The sequence below is a fragment of the Mrakia frigida genome (genome assembly GCF_051309035.1).
Source record: "Mrakia frigida strain ATCC 22029 unplaced genomic scaffold BDY24scaffold_6, whole genome shotgun sequence".
Classification (NCBI taxonomy): Eukaryota; Fungi; Basidiomycota; class Tremellomycetes; order Cystofilobasidiales; family Mrakiaceae; genus Mrakia; species Mrakia frigida.
Window position 1 is genome coordinate 129,669 of NW_027481275.1, and position 15,101 is coordinate 144,769.

At 54.5% G+C, this 15,101-nt stretch overlaps 6 protein-coding genes across 6 annotated transcripts; 4 read left to right on the forward strand and 2 right to left on the reverse strand.

Annotated features, from left to right (window-relative positions):
* Positions 1-219: 219 nt before the first annotated feature.
* On the reverse strand, positions 220-4,086 carry BDY24DRAFT_380361 (uncharacterized protein). Its single transcript, XM_076639160.1, has 17 exons — positions 3,904-4,086; positions 3,803-3,825; positions 3,378-3,704; positions 3,230-3,310; positions 2,959-3,146; positions 2,771-2,873; positions 2,623-2,680; positions 2,314-2,540; positions 2,211-2,249; positions 2,074-2,132; positions 1,643-1,990; positions 1,457-1,525; positions 1,276-1,369; positions 1,105-1,189; positions 791-1,007; positions 551-683; positions 220-415 (listed from the first exon to the last, which is right to left on the reverse strand). Exons 1-17 carry the CDS (start codon positions 4,046-4,048, stop codon positions 320-322), a joined length of 2,292 nt encoding a protein of 763 aa, XP_076499040.1. The 5' UTR covers positions 4,049-4,086; the 3' UTR covers positions 220-319.
* Positions 4,087-4,163: 77 nt separating this feature from the next.
* Positions 4,164-5,572, forward strand: BDY24DRAFT_439124 (uncharacterized protein). The gene is made up of 3 exons (XM_076644419.1): positions 4,164-4,405; positions 4,525-5,398; positions 5,537-5,572. Exons 1-2 carry the CDS (start codon positions 4,184-4,186, stop codon positions 5,332-5,334), a joined length of 1,032 nt encoding a protein of 343 aa, XP_076499041.1. The 5' UTR covers positions 4,164-4,183; the 3' UTR covers positions 5,335-5,398; positions 5,537-5,572.
* Positions 5,573-5,725: 153 nt separating this feature from the next.
* Positions 5,726-7,899, forward strand: BDY24DRAFT_248787 (uncharacterized protein). Its single transcript, XM_076636766.1, has 3 exons — positions 5,726-7,378; positions 7,471-7,740; positions 7,837-7,899. The coding sequence occupies exons 1-2, from the start codon at positions 5,918-5,920 to the stop codon at positions 7,618-7,620; spliced, it is 1,611 nt and encodes a 536-aa protein (XP_076499042.1). The 5' UTR covers positions 5,726-5,917; the 3' UTR covers positions 7,621-7,740; positions 7,837-7,899.
* Positions 7,840-9,531, forward strand: VPS5 (sorting nexin 1; the record flags this gene model as incomplete). The annotated part of the gene is made up of 8 exons (XM_076637275.1): positions 7,840-7,975; positions 8,130-8,266; positions 8,349-8,447; positions 8,539-8,632; positions 8,702-8,872; positions 8,953-8,987; positions 9,083-9,232; positions 9,325-9,531. Coding segments are annotated over 8 exons (1,029 nt in total), but the record flags the coding sequence as incomplete, so codon positions are not given.
* Positions 9,532-10,196: 665 nt separating this feature from the next.
* Positions 10,197-12,787, reverse strand: BDY24DRAFT_412812 (DWNN domain-containing protein; the record flags this gene model as incomplete). The annotated part of the gene is made up of 9 exons (XM_076643115.1): positions 10,197-10,576; positions 10,663-10,870; positions 10,997-11,324; positions 11,411-11,594; positions 11,675-11,841; positions 11,926-12,044; positions 12,199-12,449; positions 12,531-12,697; positions 12,783-12,787. 9 exons carry the CDS (start codon positions 12,785-12,787, stop codon positions 10,197-10,199), a joined length of 1,809 nt encoding a protein of 602 aa, XP_076499044.1.
* A 683-nt stretch (positions 12,788-13,470) lies between these two features.
* Positions 13,471-15,100, forward strand: BDY24DRAFT_380372 (emp24/gp25L/p24 family protein). Its single transcript, XM_076639161.1, has 8 exons — positions 13,471-13,671; positions 13,756-13,838; positions 13,951-14,027; positions 14,125-14,193; positions 14,310-14,351; positions 14,450-14,546; positions 14,680-14,796; positions 14,931-15,100. Exons 1-8 carry the CDS (start codon positions 13,503-13,505, stop codon positions 14,958-14,960), a joined length of 684 nt encoding a protein of 227 aa, XP_076499045.1. The 5' UTR covers positions 13,471-13,502; the 3' UTR covers positions 14,961-15,100.
* Position 15,101: the final 1 nt, after the last annotated feature.

Below are 15,101 nucleotides of genomic sequence, written 5' to 3' on the forward strand. Positions count from 1 at the left end.
AGATTTCGTTCGATATCCAGCACCGTGTTCATATGATGATACTCTGCTCTGTTCTGATGCTCGAAAAGGGTCTCCGAAAGGGAAAGGAAGAGGAGGAAGGACAGAGGGTGGATCGGTGAGTCGCTAGGGCGGCTGAGAAGACGAGGACTGAATCGCTGTTCCTTTCCCTCCTCCTCTCCTCCCTTCCAAAGGACGATTCTCTTCGACTGGAGCTGGGAGTTGATTCGTGAAGTCGTTCATCATCGTCGTCAAAGCAAAGCTACCTTCAATCCGTCCTCACGTCCTTTCCTTTCCTCTCCCTCGTCGTTCCCGTCCTTGCTCAATCGAAGAAGAAGTCCACGTTCGACGGAGGAGGAGGAGCGATCAGTGTCGTTGGAATCGAGACCATCTCTCCCGAGAGATCGAGAAGTTTCAACTGGAACGCGGGAGGAGGAGAAAGCAGATTGAACGAAGTCAGTGAGGCGAACGGGAATGAGAGATCCCACTTCCGTATCTTTCTCTCCTCTTCCGTCGAAACACGGGAAAGAACGTAAAAGAGGGCCTGTCTCACCTTCAGCCCGATATCCGTCAACTGCTCGATAAGGTCCTTCGTTTCCTGCGTCGCAACTCGGGCTTGATCGCTTCGCAGAAGGTTAAGTCCGTCTGTCCACTCGCTGAACTGAGCTCGATCTAAAGCGACGACGCTGTACGAAATGAAAAAAAAAGAAGGTCAGTCCTAAGGTCCAGCCGGAAGGCGTCGGAGAAGAAAACGAGGAAAGGGAACGGAAGAAGGCTCGACGCGCCGACTCACTCAAGCAACGACATTTCTCCTCCAGCCAGCAACGAAAAGCTGAGATCATTCGCCACCTTCAAGACTCCTCCTCCTCCAAGCGATCCTTGATTGCTTCCACTGGGACGCATCGTGTCTCCTTTCGTCGAACCAGGAGCGTTGAACGAAACGACGTTGTGCGATTTGGAGGTTGGGTAGGACGTTCGCAGAGCGATCTCGGAGATGAGGGAGATGTCGACTGGCCGAAAAACGAAAAGAAGAGAGCGAGCGGTGTCAGATTGTGAGAAGGAGAGGCGGGATAAAACGAAAGGGCGCTAGGAAAGAGATCGACTCACTTCGTTCGTTGAGATCCTCCATCGTCGGCTTCGTGGCGTGTTGATGCTGAGTCTCGAGGTATCCAAGCGACTTTCGGTTGGGAGCCTGATATCGGTCGTCGCAGGAATGAGGGGGTCAGTTTGGAGGAAAAGAAGGAAGGACGAACGCGATGAGAGAGACGCAGAACGTACGAGTCGGATGAAGGTCCAACCTCGAGGGATGTTTCGACTTGGTTCTCGAGCGTACGTTTTGATCGAAGTGCCGTGCATGAACCAAGATCCTTCGCTGAATGAAGACGAAAGAAAAAGAGCAGGCGAGTCAGCGAGAAGGAAGGAAGGAAGAGGAAAGGAGAAAGGAAAGTGAAGAACGAACAGCAGACAGTTGATCCTCTGCTGCTTGACGAAAGTGAAGCATTCCTCGAACAAAGCGTTTCTCAGATTCCTGCAAAGAGACAGAGAAGAAGCAAACGGTCAGTTTCGTCCCGTCATTTCGACGCGTCTTCTCTAAACTCGAGCCAACCGCGTCTCCCCTTCCGCTCTGTTTCGTCCCAGAGCTAACCTAATCGGTGCCTTCCCCATCAGATCGTCCTTCTCCTCCACCTCCCTCAGCATCCTCTCCCTGATGACCTTGTAAGCCACTTCCTCTCCGAATCCCTTTTCGACCTGTCCCGCCCTCGCAAACACCTTCTCCTCCTCCTTCAGCACCACCTCGACTTGGCTCTTGACTACTTGGCACACTCTCCCCAGGTCCTCGATGGTAGCTGAGGAGTCGTTCCACATCCTGATGAAGAATCGAAGGACGAGGGAGTGAACGTAAGGGAAGGAGAGGAGGAGAGGGGTGAAGTCGGTGGAGATGGAGTTGTCCGAGACCTCCCAGAACTCGAGAAGCAGTTCGACGGTTTCGTTGCTAGAGAGATAAATAGAACAGTTGTCAGCGAGTGAAGAGACTCTCACTAAAGGTCTCGAGGTGAGAGGAGGGAGGAAGCGTACCTCGCACGGCCGATTGGGCATCGTCGTTCTTCCGGTCTCGAGAGCTGCTCAATAACAAGCTGATAGAACCAATATATAAAAGAGCCGAAGTATCAGTCCCCTCGGCAGACGAATCGTTCTCGGTCAGCACGACTCACCCTCGAAAACTCGTCTCGATTCCCCGTCGCGAAAGAGTGCTAAAACCAAAAGATGAACAGTCAGTCAACCTCAAGAGCTTCTCCGACGATCGATCTTACTCACCAGACTGTTCAAACCCAACCTCCCAGTCTTCCAAACGACTCTTGACGACCTCGAACCGTGATCTCCCGCCTGAACGTCCAGCCCAAGCACACTCCATCTGAGTCGTTCCTCCTCCTGCCCCAGACCAGCAGCGCTCCAGATCTCCTCCAGCATGGATCGATGAAGAGGATTGGACGAAGTGTCGACGGAAGAGCGGTGAAGATGGAAGGTTGCGCGTAGGATATTGGCTGTGGGCGGTCAGAAACGAAACACGAGAGACGAAAAGAGTCAGTCAGCGGGTTGGATTGGAAGGAGGAGAGCTCAGCTCACATTGGAAGTCGAGGAGAGGAGTTTGAAGATCGGGTTGGTGAGGAGGCGACATGAGTTTCTGAAGCGAGGGAACAGGAGGCGCACGGAAGAAGAAGAGGAAGCTCAGCTCGGAAAGAAGTCGACGCGACGAAGACAGACAAAGACTGACCTGAACGTCCTTCCTCACGTCCAACTTGTCGAGATCCGCCATGAACTGGTTGAACTCTTCACCGTCGCTCGCTGAGGAGAGTAGGGAGTTGATGAGCATCAGACTGCGACGGGGACGAGGGAGTGGGAACGAACGAGGTCAGCCCTCGTCGTCGGGTCCAGAGCAAAAGAACAAGATGAGGGACTCACCTGTTGAGAACCTCTCCTCCCTCTGGACTGCTGAGTCTTCCAACTACTCGTTGGAGGAACGCAGGCTGCTCTCGTATCGAAGCGTAGATGAGGTCGAAACCCGCGCCGGGGAGGATCGAGCGAAGAATGGAGGTCGCTGGTCTGGAGATGTTGATGGGAGCGACGGGAGAGGAGATGACTTGGATGATCTGTTGGTAGAGTAGATGCGAGCGGTCAGTAGGTGGTAGACGAAGAGAAGGAAGCATAAAGAGACGAGACGAGAAGGACTGACGTCGGAAACGAAGGCTGGGCCGACGGTGCTGAGGTTTCGGCTGCTTTGAGCTGAAAGACCTTGGATCGCTTGAAGAGCGTACTATAGGGAGACGAGAGTCAGCTCTAACTCGAGCTTGACATGGAGAAGGAGAGCAAAGTCGACTGACAGCGAGAGAGTTCCCCTCCAATCTCTTGATCAACTTGACCATCTCCCTGTCCCCCCCTTGATCCACAAACTCCTCACAGAACTCCTGCTCCTTGATGTACCTCTGAAGGTTGAAGAGAGTGAGCTTGAGCGTCGAGGAAGGTAGCTCTGGGTTCGTGAGAGTCGTGAGGAACGAGGTCGCCATGATGGCGGAGGAGTCTGTGATCTTGAGAGCCTTCTTCTCCTCGACGATCCTACGGATGTTCTCGTCTGTGACAACGCTGTCATCCTCCACGACTCGAAGGCCGTACATGAGTGGAGGTTTGACAATCTGGAAGGAGACGCAGAGCTGTAGAAGAGAAGGAGGACGAGGAGGGAGAGGAAGGGAGACGTTTGGTGAGCTCGAGCTTTCCTTCCTTCCCTTGAACCGTGTCTCCTTAGACTCACCTGTCGAACTATGTCCTTCACATCTGAGGGGTAAAGGACCTGGTCAGCTGACGAAATTCGAAGAGACGAGAATCATACAGAAAGAGAGGGAAGGGACGTACTGAGTGTAGGATCGATCCTAGCTCGGATGGGTGAAGGTGCTCCCTCCCAGGAGACGAGATTTGTCGCCGTCACAACTCTCTTGGGTTTTGGAGTGCTTTGAAGAACAGCTGAACTGGCGAGGGTTGGGGTGGCTAAAGGATCCATCCTCAAAGGAAAGGACGAGGGTCGACGTTGAAGGCAAGATCACGACCCGCTCGACCCTCTCTCTCGTGAGCTCGACAACTTCAGCTTTCGCTCCTCTTCTGCTTCCTTCCTCCCACCCACAACAACGTCCCAAGGATGATTTCTTCGTTTCAAAAGCTCGCCACCTCATCGTCTTCTCCTCCCCTCCCCGATCTTCCTTTGGAAATCGAGCATCAGATCCTCAAGTTCTGCGACGCTTCCACTCTCGCGACCACGGGTCTGGTTTCGTTGGCCTGGCTCGAGCTCTCAGCTCCTCTCCTCCACGAGAACATCACCATTCAAGGTTACGATCATCTCGCACAGTTGTGCGCGTCTCGAGTGAGTTTTCGTTCAGCTCAGATAGCCAGACGTTGACCGAAGGAGGTGGGAGGACGAGAGGTCGGGCCAGGTCATGGGCTCGAGCTGACCTCTTCGCCTTCCCGTCCCTTTTGTACCAGCTGCCCTCCCAGCACAACACCCACCTCTCCTCCCTTCTCGACCTAGACCGTCGACCAATCCAGTCCTTCACCTTCTTCGCTCTCGACTCCGACCAGGACGTCCCTCGAGCCTTCTCCCTCGACCGCTTCCCAACCTGGAGAGCCCTTCGCGTCGACATTCTCGACCTCCAGATCTTTCCTGATCTCGTCGGACGTTTCGCTCCCTTGGACCTCCATGGAAGAGTCTACAGTCGAGTCCTCCTCGCGAAGAACATCTTCCCTCTCTTCGATCCTCACATCGTCACCATCTCAGGAATCGTTTCTCCCCGCGCTCCTCCTCCTCCTCCCTCCTCCTCCTCGAGACTTGGCCTCCGAAGAGGCAAGGGAAACGGTCCCCTAGCCTACCTCAACCTCGACCGTTCCTCCTCCTGGCTCAACCTCCAACGAATCTCCTTCAACGCCTTCTCAGGTCCCTTCGACCCTCTCACGCAATCCCAATTCGCCAAAGCTCCCCATCGTCGTCCCTTTACCGTCGGGTTCGACTTCTCCCAGTCGTGGCCCGTCCCGAAACAACGGTTGATCCACCAGCACGACGTGGTGGCGAGCAACATGGAGGAGCTGTTGGGCGGGACGAGCAGTAAGAGGAGGGAGGAGAGGTTCTCGGTGTTGGCTTCGAGGGTGGTGGAGAGGGTCGTGGTGAAGGTGAGAGCGGAAGGGCAGAGGGAGTATTTGGAGGAGTGGATGAGGGGGTTTTGGAAGGAGGACGGGATTTTTGGGGAGGAGAGGGAGAGGAGGGAGGGGAAGATTGAGTGGGTTGTGGTCGGAGATTGATTTGGACGCGTCGCACTTCGACTTTGGATCCTTGCTTCTTGTTCACGACCTTTTTTTTCACGAAGTAAGTTCTTGCTCGCGCACAAGAACGTTGTTGTCTCCTATATAGAAGTCCTCGAGCTCGCTCTGACCAGTCTACCTTTCCTCTTCGTCTGATCTGGCCACTACTTCCCTTTCACGCTTTTTTCAATCTCCAACACAGTCTGGTACGGTCTCTGATGACATGGCAATCGATTTGACAACTTCCAGGACGGCAAGGAGATCGAACGCTGAGCCAATCTCGAACGAAAGACGACCGGACGACCACGAGCGAGGAGGAGAAGAGAACAACAGACCGCCTGTTTTTTTGATCTTTCTAAATCGAGACTCTCGATCTTCTACTTCTCCCTGTCTTCTTGCAGACTTTGGAACGTCAAGCGAGTCAACCCAAAAGGTGACATATATCACCCTGCGGATACTTTCTGTCAAGGAACGGAGCGAGCTCGCACTTCTCGATTCGCTTCCTCCCTTCCCTCCCATCTCCCATCTCCCTCCCTCCCCCTCCCCCCTCCCCCCTCCCTTTCGCCTCCCTCCTCCTAAACAAATGTTCGGCGGCGACGACGACGACAACCCGTTCGCCAACTCGGTCTCTCCCTTCGGTTCCTCCTCCGTCTACACCCCTTCGGTCTCCTTCTCCTCCTCTCCTCCTCCTCCTCCTCCTCAGCTCACGGATCCCTTCGCTCCTCCTCCTCCCTCCTTCCTCCCAGCGACGAGCACTCCTCCTCGAGACGAGTACGGCTTCTCGCATCCAGAGGAAGAAGAACATCCTTACGGAGCTCCTTTGGAAACTCCTACTTTGTCGCCCAAGGAGGAGAGACCCAGTCCTTACGTGGCTGCGATAGAGAGGCAGGAGCACGAGCACGACGAGGAGGAGGAGGAAGGAGGGAGGAGCAGGGCGAGTGCGAGTGGGTTGGGGAACAGCAACCTCGATTACAACAACAACAACAGCAGCCACTTCAGTTCGTATACTCCTACTCAGCCTCACGACGTATCCTCTTCTACTCCTAGTACTCCTTTTGGATTCGGAGGAGGTTCCTTCGAAGCGAGCTCGGGCGTCCCTTCCTACTCTCAACCTCCCGTGATAGATCTTCACGCCGTAGAGGAGGAGCAACTCGTGTTGTCTTCTCAGCCAAGGAGGAGGAGGACGTTGTCGTCGGGAGGGTTCAATCCGTTGTTGGGTCTGCTAGGGGAGACGGAGGAGGAGAAGATGAAGAGTGCGTTCAAGCCGAGCGTGAGGACTCCGGTCAAGAAGAAGGTCGTCGCTTCTCCAAAGAAGAAGGAGACAACAACCATCAGGAAGGAGAGTGAACCGCTCGTGTTCGATCAGAAGAAGAAGGAGGAGGAAATCGTTGCACCAGAACCAGAACGAGTCGTCCCTGCGAGCTCAACCGAACCGGAGAAGGAAGTCGAGATCGAGGTCGTTCCAACTCCTCCTCCTCGTCCATCTACACCTCCACCAGCAGCCCTCGAAGACACTCAACCCACTCCTCTCGCCTCTCCTCAACCGCAACAACCCCCGATCCTCAACCTCCCAGCCCATTCTTCCTCTTCCAGCTCCTCTCGGTCCCCTTCCTCAACTCCCCTCCCCGTCTCGACCCCTTCGTCTCCCCCTCCTCCAGCACCCCAATCCTCCTCCCCTCCCCCTTCCCCACCCAGTCAAAACCATAGCTCGACGCCTTCCCTCTTCACCGAATCCACCTCCTCGGACACTCTCCCTCCGACCCCTCACGTCGGAAGAGTCGTCGTCAGTCCGCTCGAAACGCCGACCCAGGAGTTCGACAGATCGTTCGCGAGTTTGGCGCTCGGAGGAGCATCGGCCTCGTCGTCGGCAGCAGTGGGATGGGGAGGCGAGGAGGAGCAGCAGCAGACGATCGTGTCGTCGAGTAGTATGGTCGCAGCTGGCGGGTGGGGAGGAGAGGAGGAGGCTGGAGGATGGGGTGCGGAGGAGCAGGTTCAGGTTCAGCAGCAGCAGGAGGTGGACGAGGAGGAAGAAGAGGATAACAGGGTGAGTTTCTGAACGATCTTTGTGGGTTTCGTTGAAGAGAGAGAGAGAGAGAGCGCGGTCGCTGAACTTGGTTTTGGTTCGAGGGAAAGCAGCCGCTTCAGGCAAGAGTGGATCGAGCGAGGTCGAGCTCACCTCCTCCTCCTCCTCCGATGGCTCTCGAGGGAGAGAAGGCTGCGAACAAGATGTTTGAGATCCACGTGGGGGATCCCACCAAGGTTGGGTTGGCGGCTACTGCTCAGTGAGTCCGTCGGTCGTCCCTTTTAATTGTCGAGAGAACCGAGAGCGAGAGATGCTGGGTTCGACGCGTGTTGATTCCCTTTTCTTCCTCCCCTTCCAGCATCGTCTACACCGTTACCACTCGAGTAAGTCCACTCCACCCCCCTCCCTCGTCTCTCTCCCTTACTCTGCTTCCGTGATCTCACTTCCTATCACCTCGTTTTTTTTTTCTTTTTCTTCAGACCACCTCCCAATCCGCCTTCTCTCGTCAAGACGTCTCCGTCCTCCGTCGGTTCTCCGACTTCCTCTGGCTCTTCACCGTCCTCCAGTCCAACAACCCGGGAGTGATCGTGCCTCCCGTACCTGATAAACATCCGTTCGGTGCGTACTTCTTCTCTCCCAGTGAGAGCCACTTCGCTCCTTCGCGTGCGTTCTTCCTTGCGTCGGTGTGCCTTTTCGACGTCTCGTCTGCCCTCACTACTGACACGCTTTTCTCTTTTTCGTTTCCCCCCTTTTTTTTTTTTTTTCGGTACAGGTCGATTCGCAGAGGATTTCGTGGAGACGAGAAGGAACGCGTTGGAGCAGTGCTTGCAGAAGATGGCGAACCATCCCGTGCTGCAGCTCGATCCGGATCTGAGGTTGTTTTTGGAGAGTGATACGCTTTCGATGGAGGTGAGTTGCTCGTTCTCAATCTTATTTTCGTCTCTGAACTGACCACCGTTCGATGATCTCGTTCGCTTCCGCTTCCTGCCAGATGAAGAACCGGAAAGCGGAGGTCGCGTCGGAACAGAAGGGGTACCTCGCTTCGCTCACCAGCACGCTTTCGGGACCCAAGTACTACGAGAGGGATGAGGTGAGTTCATCTCTCTCGACGGTTCTCTTCGAAAGGAGAAGAGAAGGAGGAACTGACGACGCGTTTCGGGTTTCCTTTTCGACCCTCGCAGTGGTTCGACCAGAAGAAGCTCGTCCTCGACACGCTGGAATCTCAACTCAAGATCCTCGTCAAGTCCATCGAGCTCGTTTCGAAACAACGACTGGGTGAGTTGGTTTTCCCTCTTCTCTCGTTCCGACGTTGAGTCTAACGACCACTCCTCGTCCTTTCGACAGACCTCGCCGTCGCAACCTCTGACTTCGCCGAAGCCATCGCTAGCCTGGCCGCCTCGGATCTCAGCAAGCAGCTCTCCCATGCTCTCGAACGACTGGCTGATATCGGACGACGATCGAGGGATGTGCACGAGGATAACGCGAAGGGAGATGTGAGGACGTTCATGACCACGGGTAAGTCTCGTTTCTTCCTTCTCTTTCTCGCCTTGACCTTCTCAGGCTGATTTATCCGTTCTTCTGTTGCTTTCTTTCAGCTGACGAGTACATCCGTCTTATCGCTTCGGTTCGAGTACGTCTTCGACCTCGTTCCTCTCTTATTCTGTCACTCTTCCTCGACGCGTCGTCTGACTTCTCCCCTCTCGTGCTCCTTCTCTTCCTTCCCAGCTCGCCTTCGCCTCGAGAGTCAAGACCTACCTCTCGTGGCAGTCCCTCGAGGCTGAATCTCGCCGACTTCGAACCAACCTCGAGAAGGCCAGGAAGGCTGGGAAGATCCCTCAGGAGAGGGTCGGGATGGAGATTCAGATCGTTGCGGAGGTCAGTTCAACTCTCCCTTCGTGTCTCCTCGTTCCCATCTCAAATCTTCCGCGTGCTGACAAGCAGATACTTACCCGTTTTGTTTTCTTCAGGCCGAACGTCGAAGCAAGGAAGCTCAGGCAGAGTACGAGTCCGTTTCGAGACTGGTCAAGAACGAGTTCGTCAGGTTCGAGACGGAACGAGTCGAGGATTTCAAGATCGCTTTGGAACGTTTCCTCGAGGGGATGATCAAGAGGCAGAAGATCGTCAGTAACCCCCTTCTATCCGTCTTCCACTTCTTCTTTCGCACTTTCGTCTGACCGTTCGTTCCCCTTTTTCGATCTCGTCCTCGTCCTCGTCCTCAGCTCATCGCCGCCTTTGAAGACTACCACCGAGACCTCCTCAAGCTCGTCCAGCAGAACCCAACAGGCGGTCGACAAGCTCCTCCTTCCCCTCTTCCTCCTTCTTCCTCAGCTCCAGAGGAGGAAGAGGAGCAAGAAGCTTCGACGTCGGTTTCGAACACCGTCGGGTCGTCGTCGTTCGTGAACGGAGGAGGAGCGCCTCCGCCGGACGAGAACGCTTGGGCTTGATCAGAGGCTGAAGTTTAGCTTAGTGTAGTAGAGATTTGAATCTCAACATGGTCGACGATCTTGACAACGTGCTTGTCTTTTCTCGAACGAGTCGAGCGAGAACGTCGTCTTTGCGAAGCGGCGGAAAGGAACGAGAGAGAAGCTCGGTGGGAAATGAATCGAGGTAAGATAGAAGAGAACATGCATCGTGAGAGGTCGTGGGGTGAAGAGTACAAAGGCTTCGAAACGAGATGATGTAGGGAGCGAGGATGTGATGGGGCACAAGGAGATGCCAAACGAAGAAGAGGAGAGGAAGAGCGGGAGAGCGAAAGCAACTCGAAACGTCAACCGAAACGAAGGGAAAAGCGTCGAGAAAGAAACAACGAAGTGTAGCTAGACTAGTATATCTAACCCTCTCAAAACCTCTGCTGCTTATTCGACCCAGCCTCCGACGGCGCAGGAGGAGCCTCCCTCTTCAACCCTCTCCTCCTCCCGTTCACCAACAACCTCTCGTTCGCCTGCTGCTCTGCCGTCAAGACGGGACGAGCGTTCGACATCCCTGGTGATCGTCCGTTCCCGTTCTGCTGTTGTATCCCGAACTGCTGCTGCTGCTGCTGCTGGTGAGGGTTGAACTGTTGTTGTTGTTGGCCGTTGAACTGCTGCTGTTGCTGACCGAACTGTTGCTGCTGTTGATTCCCGAAAGCGGCTCCCATCATCATCCCCGCGTTGACGGCGATGGCGAGCTGTTGCTGGAGGTTCTGGAGGTTGTGGGTGAGTTGCATTCGAGCGGGAGGAGCTGAGGAAGAGACGAAAGGGGAGAGAGCGAAGAAGACGCGTCAGAAAACGAACGAAGGAGAACGAGAGGAGGAGGCAAAGACTCACGAAGATTAGGGTTCGAAAGCATCATCATGATCTGCTGGATCGAGTTCTGGATGGCTTGAGGGTCTCCGTAGGTCTGGATGTGGTGTTGGTAGAGAGCTTCCTGCTGTTGTTGTTGGGCGAGAGCGGCGGCGGCGTCGGCAGCTGGTCCAGTGGGTATCTTGGGTGCTGGAGGCGGGGAGGCTTCTTTGGGTTCTTCGGAAACTGCCGGCTGTCAGTAGTAGAGAGTCAATCGATGGAGGGGAAAGGGAGAGGAAAGAAAGTGGGAAGGAGAGTCAGCGACGCGTCCTCTCGTCCTCCTCCCCCCTCCCTCCGAAAACGAGGGAATCGTACGAACCTTCACGTCTCCCTCCTCCTCGAACTTCCTCCTCTCAATTTCGTCTGCAATGAACCTCTCCACCCTCTCCCTCATCACTCCATTCTCCACCAACCGATCCAACGACCCGATCTTCTCGTCGCACTTGGGACAAACGAAGTCGTGCTCGAGCAGATGAGCTTGAATGCACTCCTCGCAGTAGTTGGTCGAGCAGCAAGGAGTTTGAACGGCTTGGTTGAAGAGTTTGGTGCAGAGGGGGCAGGCGAGGGTGGAGTCGGAGGGAGGAGATTCTCGAACTTCCGATTCGGTGACGATCTTGGGTTTGGCTCGTTGTTTCTCCCAGGCAGCACTGTTCGAGGAGGACGAACAGGAGATGGAGTGTCAGTTAGCGGTGAGATCGAGGGCGATGAAAGGAGAACACAAGGCTGGACTCACGAGTCAGGTTCAGCAACGACAAAACCTCCTTCCGGCGTGATCATGATTCCTCCGGCTGCTCCTTCGGCGGCACTCGCATCGACCGTCTTGAGGAAACTTCGAGGGATACCGGTAGTTCGCTTGAAACGAGGTCGGTTGTCGAACTCCTTGTCGTCGTTCGTAGGGCAGTTCTGGATCCAATGTCCTGGAGGAGAGAAAGGAGAGGAAGGCCACGATGCGTCAGTTCGAAAGTTTGGAAGACCTTCTAGATGTCTAGGGACTGACCTCGTTGTCCACATCGATAACAGATATAACCCGGAGGGAGAGGCTTGTCCGAGACGTAGGGTTCGACGACTTGCTGGAAACCTCCTCGACCCGACGACGCTCCTCCGGCGGTGGCTCCTCCTCGAGCTCCTCCTCGTCCTCCTCGACTGCTGAAGATCGGCGTAGCACTGAGAGAAGACAACATAACGGAAATAAGGTCAGCAAGAGCACGAGGACTGCGAACAGAGGCGGGAAGAGAAAGAAAAACGCACTGCGACATCGTCTCCTTCGTCTCGGACCAGTAGTCGTTCTGAGCTTTGAACATGGCTTCAATCTTGGCAGTCTCCTCGTCTCCTCCTACGGCAGAAGGTCCAGCGATGGGAGCAGGAGCCTACGAGGGTGGGAGAAAAGAAGAACGAACGAGAAGGGCGCGGAGGAGCGGATCAGTACGAGACGACGCGACGACGACACTTCGACCGCACAGCTATGCTCTTATCCTCTCTATGTTTCAACTCTGGGGAAAGAAAAGTTGAATCAAAACTCACTTCTTCCTTCGCATCAAATCTCTTCTGCATATGAACCCCAGTGTTGAATCCCGTCGACCTCTGCCCTCCAAACCCTGCACTCTTCGCTCCCCCTCCTCCAGCCCCACCCTTCGCAGCAGCAGCAGCTCTCGACCCATCGTTCACTCCAGCTACGTAGATGGCGGCAGTTCCCTTTCCAGGTCGGGCTGGAGGAAGACGACGAGCGACGACCGAGGTCGAACGAGGAATCACGAACGAGTCGTCCTTGTACTCTGTGAGAAACGAAGAGGTTCGAGTCAGTCAGCGAACGAAGAGGAGCTCGTAGGTACAGCGAAGAGGGAGCTCATGTTTACCTTCCTCGTTTCCAGCAGCTTCGAAGAGACCGAGATCAAAGTCCTTTCCCTCACCCATGTGATTGGCGAGGATGATCTCCTTCTTGAGCTCGAAGACAGAGATACCAGTTCCATCGATAGGAAGACGGGATTCCGTCTTTTGACTTTTGAACTTATAGAAGATACACCTTGGAAGAAAAGGGAAGGGAGGGGAGAGGGAGGTCAGTCGAGGTGCGAGGAGAAGGAGGGCTGAGGAAGGAGAGGCGAGCTCACGACATCGAGATAGAAGAAAGCTATGAAAGGAAAGGAAACAGGGAAAAGAGATGTCCCTAGAGAGAGGAAGATGCTATTGTATCTGCCAATGAAGAAGAAGAAGAAGAGGAGTCAGCATCTGCTTCATTTCTGCCACAGAGACGAGAGGCGGTGGAGGGAGGAGGAGAGGACAGTTCGAGGGAGAAGAAAAGAGGGTTCAACAGCATTCGAGAAGATCTAAACTAGGATGGTACAAAGTAAAGACGGTCGTTATCTGCAAGCGACTTCGGCAAGCCCTGAACCGATCCTGCGAGGACAAGGACGAGATGGGAAAGGAGGAAAGGAAAGGAAGGAGGTGGGAGACGAGCTCAACGGGCCCTCCCTCCCAGACAAGCTCATGCCTTCTCTCCTGTTCTTGTTTAACGTCGGACGATGGATCGAGACTTCTTCGATACAGGGAAAGAGGGTAGTGGCAAAGAAAGCGTAGTATAGAGGGGCAAAACGAGGAAGAAGGGAGGGGGAAGGAGAAGCGACCCAACAAGATTCCTTCCTCTCTCCCTGAGGCTACCACGAAGGCAGAAGCGATGGATTTGGACGGAGAAGATTATACACACCAGGAGAGTGATGCGACGAGGATGCTGGAAGAGAAATCGAACGAGTCTGTGTAGTTGATTGTCGTGGTTGAGAGTCAGCTTCTTCGCTCCTTCTCCTTCCCTTTGCTTTCAAGGAGCGGCCAAGTCGATGAGCTCGAGATGTTGCCCTCAACGACGACTCGCCAGAATGCGCTCCACTCTTCCTTCGGTCCTTCTTCTCCTTCTCCTACCTTTAACTCAGGCTCTCCACTTCTATCTGGACGCGAACGAGCAGAAATGCTTCATGGAGGAGCTCCCGGTGGACACGATCGTCGAAGGTTCGTGAATCTCGTCCTCCTCCTTCCCTTCCTCTCCTCCTCGCTTCCCTCAAACTCATCATCTCGCTTTCTCGCTTTCTTCAGGACACTACGCTGCTCTGGAATGGTCCGAGATGGTCCAGGATTTCCAAGCGAACAACGACGTGGGGATTCAGGTCACCGTTCTCGTGAGTTCATTCGACAAGACAGCTCATCACACGTCCCTCTCAACAGCTTGGGCTTCCCTCGACAGAGCAAAGATCTGACTTCATAATCTCGGGTATGGCTTGATACGAGTAGGAAGTCGAGACTAGTCATACAGTCGTCAACACTCGAGGTCCTTCAGATGGAAAATTCACGTTTACGTCGCACGAAGCGTGAGCTCAACTCTCCTTCCCTCCTTCCCTCTCTGCTTCTCTCCCACCGCCCTTCTTCGACCATCTCGCGAGCTGATCTCTGTTTTCGCCGTTGTAGTGGAGACCATAAGATATGTCTGCAAACCAACAAGACTGGAACTTGGCTGGAAGGATCTCACGTCAAGATGTCAGTCTCCTCCTCCTTTCATCTCCCTCCTTCCTTTTCTCCCTCGAAACGATCTCGAACACAAATTCTCTTGAACGCTGACGATCTCGTCTCTTTGTTTCTCTTCCAACGCACAGGTACCTCGACTTGGCTGTCGGATCATCACGGCACGATGCAGAGTTCGTTCTTTCGTCTTCTTCCTCCCTCGTTTCACCGCGTCCTCGTCGTCCTGTCCCGAGCTCACCATCTTCTCTCCCCTTTCTTACCTACCGAACAGAGGCGATCGTGAACATCTCTCCGACCTAGCTTCCAAGATCGCAGACCTCAACAAAAAGGTGGCTTCAATTCGTCAGGAGCAGCAGTTCCAGAGAGAGGTTCGTTCTCCTCGTCGTTCGACTCTCCTCCCCTCCCGTCAACTCTCCAGCACTTCCCCTTCCAAGCTTCCTCGGGCTGACTCTTTGTCTCTCATCTTTTCTCTCTTTCCTCCTGCCGCTTCATTCCTCCCAGACTGAAGCCATGTTCAGAGACCTTTCCGAAGTCACCAACTCGCGAGCCGTGTGGTGGAGTGCGCTTCAGATCCTGGTGATCATCGCGACGTGTTACTGGCAGACGAAGACGCTGAAGGTGAGTCCTCGAACTCATTGTTCTTTCTTCTTGGACTCCTCTCGCTGGCTCTCGCTTCTTTCGAAGGAGAGACGCGTCGAAGTACTTCGAGCTGACTCTTCTTCCTCGTTTCGTCGTCGTCTCGCCTCCCCCAGAAATTCTTCTCGGAGAAACGTCTACGCTAGTAGGGGAGGGAGAAGGGATGATGGGATGTGTTTTTAGCCTATCTACTCTGGGAGCGAGATCCATGCAGGTCCTGCTTCCGTCCTTTCTTTTCGACGAGCAAGAGAAGACGTCGATGTCTCTTCCCGTTGAAAGCTTCCTCC